Source organism: Lupinus angustifolius, chromosome LG03 (assembly GCF_001865875.1).
Source record: "Lupinus angustifolius cultivar Tanjil chromosome LG03, LupAngTanjil_v1.0, whole genome shotgun sequence".
In the NCBI taxonomy this organism is placed as follows: domain Eukaryota; kingdom Viridiplantae; phylum Streptophyta; class Magnoliopsida; order Fabales; family Fabaceae; genus Lupinus; species Lupinus angustifolius.
Window position 1 is genome coordinate 7,830,066 of NC_032011.1, and position 8,294 is coordinate 7,838,359.

Genomic DNA, 8,294 nt, shown 5'->3' on the forward strand with positions numbered 1-8,294 from the left:
GTAATTACAATATCTCACCCCGAGATCTCTATGTACCTTACACACTCACTAATACTTATACCCTTGGAAAACACCTTTCCAAGTAACTCTATCCCCTTTCTATTCACACCACGTGAAAGAAAGTTATTACAATGAATGAAGAATTTCAATGATGGCTTTGGATTGCCTTTACAAGTATGAAATATAATAACACTTGCAATCCAATCAACTCTTTTGTATACTTAATAATAATGCTCTTTAAGTTTATAAAAATTTCAAACATTTTACTTCAAGCAACTCTAAAAATGACTTTGAAAGTTTGAGTGCAAGTTGCTTTAGAAGTGTAGAAAATTATTTTAGAAAAGTGTAGGAAAGTTGTGAGAAAAGTGTGAAAGAGTTGTTCAAAGAGTTGATTTCATTGTGAGTTATTTATGAAAGAGTAGAAATTGTTTGTAATGAAGGCATTTTGTTTGGGATGAAAACTCTTGAGTTTCAAATCTGAAAAACTGATGTAACAACTCTCAGTAATCGATTACAGCATTGAGTAATCGATTACCCAAATGTTATGTCCAATAGTGAATTTAAAATTCACTTACAGTAATCGATTACAGCAATTTGAGTAACTTGTTACTCAACTTTAATAACACTGGTAATCTGTTACTCAAATACAGTAATGGATTACTCTGATCAGTTTCTTTTAAGTTGAATAACTCTTTTTCTCACACATGTAATTTGTTACTTAGATGAAGTAACCCGTTACACATCATTTCAAAAAATGTTTTAAGTATTTTTAAAGTGTTTCATTATTCTTTAAAAATGTTTTGAGCATTACTACTTTGCATAACAAGGAGTTTTAGAATAGAAGTACCTATAGAGACTTAATCTAATTTTCTTGAAGTTTTATTCTTCTTTGTCTTCATAAGTATTCTTCCTTTTCTTATTTTTGGTGATGTTGGTGTCTTCATCAAAACCGTGCCAAAGTCAGGAGCAAATTATAATTTGCCTTAGCCGTGCATGACTTTGCATACACTTAGTCATATACACACATGTCATTAGACACAATTATAATGGAGATGATTGTTACTAGACACGATAGCTCGTTGGATAAGTTTAGTCACTAGGCAGTTTAACTTAACCTTCCAAAAATGATTTTCTTATATATAACTCTAGACATGATTCAAAAAAATTATTTTTAGTTCTTTTCAGATATAAAAATGATTTAACATAGATAAAAATTAATATATTTTGCATCCCAAGTTTAATTATTTATTATCTATAACACATGATGGTAAATAAATAGGTTAATAAGTTTGTTCTTGAAAATATATTTAACTTCAAAACGAAAACTATTATTATTCATGTAACATTCCAAACTTGACGTGTGACCCTTGAGCCAATTAACTGACTTAAAGAATTTCTCAACAATCGACATCATTTTAGTCATAGACCCTCTCAACAATACACAATTAGATCATAGATTCCTCAACAATTTAAATATAAATATAATAAAACAATATTCAAATGATACATAAAATTAAACACATTATACAATGATATTGTATTAAGGAGCACATTTGTTGTCCCATAATGTGTGTCAGTCCATATACCAATGATTATGATTGCTTGAAAAAATGTATTTAAATTAAAATTTTAATAATTAATCATTTTCCTGATTAATCACAATCAGCTGCATATGAAGTGATACATTATTTTAGGATAGCAGATATTTACCCATTGCATTAAACCACACTTATTGTCTCAATCAATTCTGCTAAATTTTAACCATTGTTACCTTAAAGTTATATATTGTTATATATAAAAGATCTACTTTGCACGGTTGGAAATGGAATTACTTTGATGGTTTGTACAACTATTTTTGTTTCACTAATAACTACTATTCCATATACATCATGGTATTTTTAATTATATTCATGCAGGCTCAATAAAGTGAGAAGAATTTAGGACATGTTTTCTTTGCTAAGAGACATAAAGAGGGCTATAAGATTTCACAACTGTGAAAAGAAAACTATTTGATAAAGAACAGTTCCTACTTTGTAGAGTATTTGGAAATGGCTAGGATGATAATGGGTACCAAACCAGTAGTTACTCGTAAAAAATACTTGTAAGAGGTCGAGTCCAAATTTTTGTTTTTGGACCCTGAATAATTGAGACTCAAAATTTTAAGACTTGCTGTTTGATGAGTTTGCATCTGGGGAATGAAATACTCAGAACCGCAAGTATCCGAACCCACTATTCATTCATCAATATATTTATCTAGTTAATTCATAATGTTATATTGTTAGTTTATAAATGTGGTTGTTATGTTGTTAAACAATAATCTTATATCGTTAAGTAGATGTTATGTCATTAATTGATACGAATAATCAAGTATTTTTTAGATTGAATAATTCTTACTAAATCAATTTTATATCATAATATTAAAATAATCAATTTGAAATGTGTTTAAAATTTTAAATATGTTTTATAATTTTCTCTATTTTTGATTACCTAAATAACATATAAGATTATAGTAACAAATTACAATTATTTTTAATGTTTTTGAATTTGTGGGTACTCGCAGATCCACTGAGTACCCAAGACTCATGGATAGAAGACACAACAAGCATCATCACAAGTCTGGGATAGGTCTGGGTCCAAAAATGAAACAATTGATTCGAGTAATTTACTACCCTGACTCTTCGAGGCACATTACCATCCTTAGAAATGGCCCTAAAAACAAGGATTTAGCTTCTTCTTTTTTTACACAAATTGCTCTTCCGATCTTATTGCTTGGGGTGGCTCTATGGAATATATGATCCCATTCATGAAACTCTACAAGTCCTTTTTTTATCAACGTAACTTTTTTTCCTACTTTCAGCAACAAGCATCCTTTGTTTAATCAACTTGTATTCCTATACTGAAAGGGCTTTTCTCTCCAAACTGTCTGCATGTTTTAGTTTTTGTTAGGTAATATATGATTAATTGAGTGAGAATAATTGCCAACATCTACTTACTATATATATAATTCTGTGAAGACATGAAAAACATCTCCCAATGCAAAGACCTAGCTATCATGTATGTTACCATCAAATAAACAAATCAAGAGTCAATGCTGTATCTTAATAAATATTTTGTGCAGATTTATAGCCTCAATGAAGTAATATTAGAACGAAATCTCCAACTAAGCCAATGACCAGTGGCAAATATAGCTTTCCCATATTGATAGGAATTTATTTTTAAATAACAACCCCCTAAAATTAAGAATGTAAAACAACATCATTCTCTCAAATGAAAATAAGTGGAACGTTTTTAACATGTAATAGTTGTGGTGTCTGTTAACCCCCTAATAATTATAATATGAAAACTGATATATCCTATATATTATCAAATTAACCTAAAATCTTTTCTACACATCAAGAAAAGTGACATGATCACACAATAAAAATATATATATTTGGTAAACAAATGTGTATTAATGTCCTAAATAGTTGATTTATAAGTAAGATTTATACACAGTCAGTATGTCATTTACTATTCATTTGTATTATTTTTTTGAAGAGTTTAATAATAAATAAATATGAGGGTGAATGATCTAATAACGCATAATATATGTAAAACTCATATATGGCTAATGTATACATTTTCTTTGGTCACGAGGAATACATGTCATTTTTTATATGTAAACAAATTTATGGGAGAATATATGGATACTCTTTAATACTATATGTCGACTAAACATGAAAACCTTATCAATTGTTCCCATGTGGTATTGTCTGTCCTTTCCCGAAAAGTTTTCTCTTGTATATTCAGTCGAAGTGTTTCCATTTTTGTTGTTATTGTCTGCACCTTATTTTTAAAATGGTGTGCTATTTTTTTTAAGGAATACAACTAATACAAATAAAAAATTCAGTTTTGAAAATAAGAGTACAATTTCCGAATTGAAAATACCTTTTCTACATTGGTTGACCTTTTCCTTTTACAAAATTACATTTTATGCTGCAGTCACGGACTGTGTGCTACATGCACCTGAAAATGTGTAAATACGCACCCTCAATGTTTTCAAAAAAAATATTAATATCATAGAAATGATAATGAGTACACAGATTTTCATGTATTCACCAATAATACATGCAACATAGGGTCATGTTGTGGACTCGCATGTAGCTGGAATCGAAGATTTTGAAACCTTTTATTGAACAACCCAAATCTAGGTAATGAAGTACTCAAACTACAAGTACAAAACCCACAATTCCTAAATATATATATATATATATATATATATATAATAATAACTAAGTCATTGTAATATTATATTCTTAACCATTAATATTATATTTATTAACCTGTAATTATGAAGTAATGTTATATTGATGAAATGATATTAAATATTTGATTTGATTTATTGTCTTATTTTAAATTATATTTTTTTAGTAAAAATATTTATATGTAAGTGACAACTTAAAGTTGCATGTTTGTACTTTAATGTTTTACAAATGTTATTATCATTTTTATTCTTCATTTTATTATTTAAAATAACACACATGATTATAAGAAACACATATAGAAATTTGTTTTAAATTTTTTTATTAATGTGTATCCAAAAATTTGTTGGGTACCCAACGATTAGTGGGTAGGAGACCTAGCGGGTATCTGTGCAGGTTTAGGAAGGGTATGGGTTCCAAAATCATCGGACATAACATGTCTGGGTAGTATATATATTAATCGGACTCATCCAGACACATTGTCAACTCTAATCTACAACTTTATAAGTCCAAAATTTATTAACGATATGACTTGTTTTGTGACAAATAAATAATCATTTTCATATTGAATCATTTTATACCATTGTTGATATACAACTTAAAAAACTTTATAATCATTTCTTCAAAACAAATATTCAAATGTTTTTTTATGTATTGTTTGAGGTCAACTAATTTGTTCACTAGTTTTTGTAACAAAACTAAACAAATATGCAAGTTTTATCCACACGTTTTTTGCTCAACTGATTTAGTGATGATTGACATTCAATCCAGACTTACATTATTGATATGCATAACAATGTTGAATTTGCTTATGTGAAAGGAGTAAATAATAATTTAGATAAGTTTTTCAAAAATTGAAAAAATATTGTTTACCCATTAATTTATATTATTTTGAAGTTAACAATGATTTTATCTATTGCTAACAACAATATAAATAATTTTCTCAACTATGTAGATTGTAAAAAATAGATTGCATAATAGAATACATGGATAATGATTGTATAATGACTCATATTTAGTGAGAAGTGTTCAATAACTAGTTAATCATTCAGTTGTTTTAAAATATGAAGTTATGTAGAGACCAATTATAAAGTAGATAAATTATTTGATTAGATATATTTAAAATTTGTAATTTTGACATTAATATTTTCATCTTTATTTATATATATTATGATATTTATTATTTTGTTTATTTTGTTTTTAATATATATTTTACCCTGTCTCCAAGTCTTATATCTGCTACTTGTCACAACATGACAGGAAACTTAATTTCAAGTATCCTCTCCTTTATTAAAATATGAATAAAATAAACATGTTATGAAAGATGGGAAAAGTACAAAATACATTTAGCATAAAAAATCTTTTAATTTTGAACGCATGCATCTTAGTCATACGTGGTGGCCCAAATCTTATTATCTTGTTTTCTTGCGCTATGATTTGTGAAGTTGACGCACCTATTTGTTTTATTACCAGGATGCAGTCTGATGTCAGTGAACAGGGATCTGAGTCTATACCAGCTTAATACTGTAGTACTACACGGTAGAGTTTTAATTAAAGTTTAAAATATATGCACATATTATTAATTTGTATTATTTTTGTTTAAAGGTTAATGATGATTAGTATATGAATAATAAATAATTTTCTAACAGTATAAAAAATATTTACACTCTTAATGTACATATTAAATCCTTTTAATTAATTTAGGCCTTAAAGGTGACCTTTTAATTTTCTTTTCACTTGGAAAGTTGTAACTTTAGCATTTAAAACGAACACTGTAGCAATTATTTTTATATTAAATTACTGACATAAATTACTCTTTACAATACAACCTGAATGTGAAAAAAAGTGCAAACTCGAAAGTAGAAAATAATATATAGATTATAGACATTAAAAATATAACGGAGTCAAATCCACAGTCCAGCTTGGTTACTCTTATGCCTTCACAAGTCACAAGCAGTCGGGTGGTATCTATTAGGGGTGAACGGAACCAAATGATACCCGTTCATTCAGTTGCGGATCTTAATTAAAAATTTAGAGGGGACAACAATATTTAATTATAATTTACGATTAAAATTAATTCAGTAATAATAAAATATAAAAAACATATATAATTATTTTGAAGTTTCAAAAACATAATAATTATCAATAACATTAATTAACAACTAATAATGTTAAAGAAAAATGTACATTAATTTAAAGTGCCGCTCTTCGTTCTTTTAAAGACTTAAACTCATCAATGATTGAATCAGAGGTAAATGTTTCAGCTATTTCCTTTTCAATGTAAATCACCATGTTGTCTGCAAGAAATTCATCTTCCATCTTACTACGTAATCTTGTTTTGATTATCTTCATTGCTGAAAATGATCTTTCTGTAGTAGCTGTAGAAACCGGAAGAGTTAAGATAAGACGGATAACTCGATCAAGTAAGTAATATGCATTCACCTTCCCTGTTTTTGTCAAAGCTGCACTTAATTCAGAGATGGTTGAGATGTTCTTCAAATCTGAATGACTAACAGCATCAAGAATAAAATGTTGAAGTTGATATCTCAAGTTAATCTTTTCCTGGTCATTGAAATCCATAGGATAAAATTTTTGCAAAACAATACATATATTATCAATATTAAATGTTTTATAAACATCCTTAGGATCCAAACTAGCGCTCAGAGTTAAAAGCTCCATTGTTTGCTCACTGAACCTGCGATTCAACTCTTGTAATTGCTTGTCAATTGTAGTTAGAAATATGTTCACCCTATAATGATGCTCAAATGTGATGTGATCCTTTTGATGACGAGCACGCCCTTCACGTGCTATATAAGCGTTATTAAAATCAGGAATATAAATGTCATGTTGCTCACAAAATAATGTAACAGTTTTCAATAAACTTTGCCAACCACTATCTCTCAACTTTTGAATAAGTTCTTTTGTAGTACGAACTAGTTGCATGGCATTAACTATATCTTGGGACTTTAGCTGCAAAGCTTGACAAAGGCAATCTGTGATCCCCATAATCTCTTTCATCATGTGTAAAATCAATATGAACTCAAATGATGTCATAGTATTATAAGCAACATCTGCATCTACACGTTTAAGAGAACTTGATCCATTATCTATAATTTTGAGAAGGACCACACAAGTTGCATTATACATATTTATCAAGCTACAAATTGAAGAAAAATGTGAGCTCCAACGAGTATCTCCAACCCGTTTCAAAGTGCCAATCTGATTTTCTCCTTTACCAGTTATAAGTTCGTCAATCTCTAGCAAATGTTCTAACTCAGCTGATTTGACAGCTTGTAACTCATCATGACGCTTACTAGAGGAACACATAATATTGACAATAAAAGTCAATTTTGAGAAAAACTCATGGACAACTATAACTTCTCTTGATGCAGCAACCAAAGCAAGTTGTAATCTATGTGCAAAGCAATGCACATAATAAGCATGAGAACAATCTTTGAGAAACAACGCTTGTAATCCATTCCATTCCCCTCTCATATTACTTGCACCATCATACCCTTGGCCACGAATGTTTGAAACATCAAGATTATGTTGAGAAAGAACACCACATATTGCTTTTTTAAGAGTGATAGATGTAGGGTCCTTGCCATGCAAAATATCAAAAAATCGTTCTTGTATGTAACCATTTTTATCTACAAACCTCAAAACAATAGCCATTTGCTCCCTTTGTGATTCATCACATGATTCATCTATAACTATGCAAAATTTAGAATCCCCAATCTCGTCTCTGATATATCTTCTCACCTTACTAGACATGATATGCATGATTTCCTTCTGAATTATATGAGAGGTACTCATTACACAAAATATCATTAGTAGATCCAAATATTATGTCATCCACATAGATTTGTACAAGTAATACATGATTTTCTGATTTACGAATAAAAAGCGTTGTGTCAACCAAGCCTATCTTGAACCATTTTTCCAAAAGAAAGGTACTTAGTCTATCATACCAAGCTCTAGGAACTTGCTTGAGACCATAGTGTGCCTTTTTAAGTTTATAAATGTGGTTCGGATATTTAAAATTTTCAAAAC

The 8,294-nt window shown here is 28.9% G+C and overlaps 1 protein-coding gene across 1 annotated transcript; it reads right to left on the reverse strand.

The window, feature by feature from the left end:
• LOC109342315 (zinc finger MYM-type protein 1-like) lies at positions 6,435-8,015 on the reverse strand. The gene has a single exon (XM_019580325.1). The coding sequence runs from the start codon at positions 8,013-8,015 to the stop codon at positions 6,435-6,437; it is 1,581 nt and encodes a 526-aa protein (XP_019435870.1).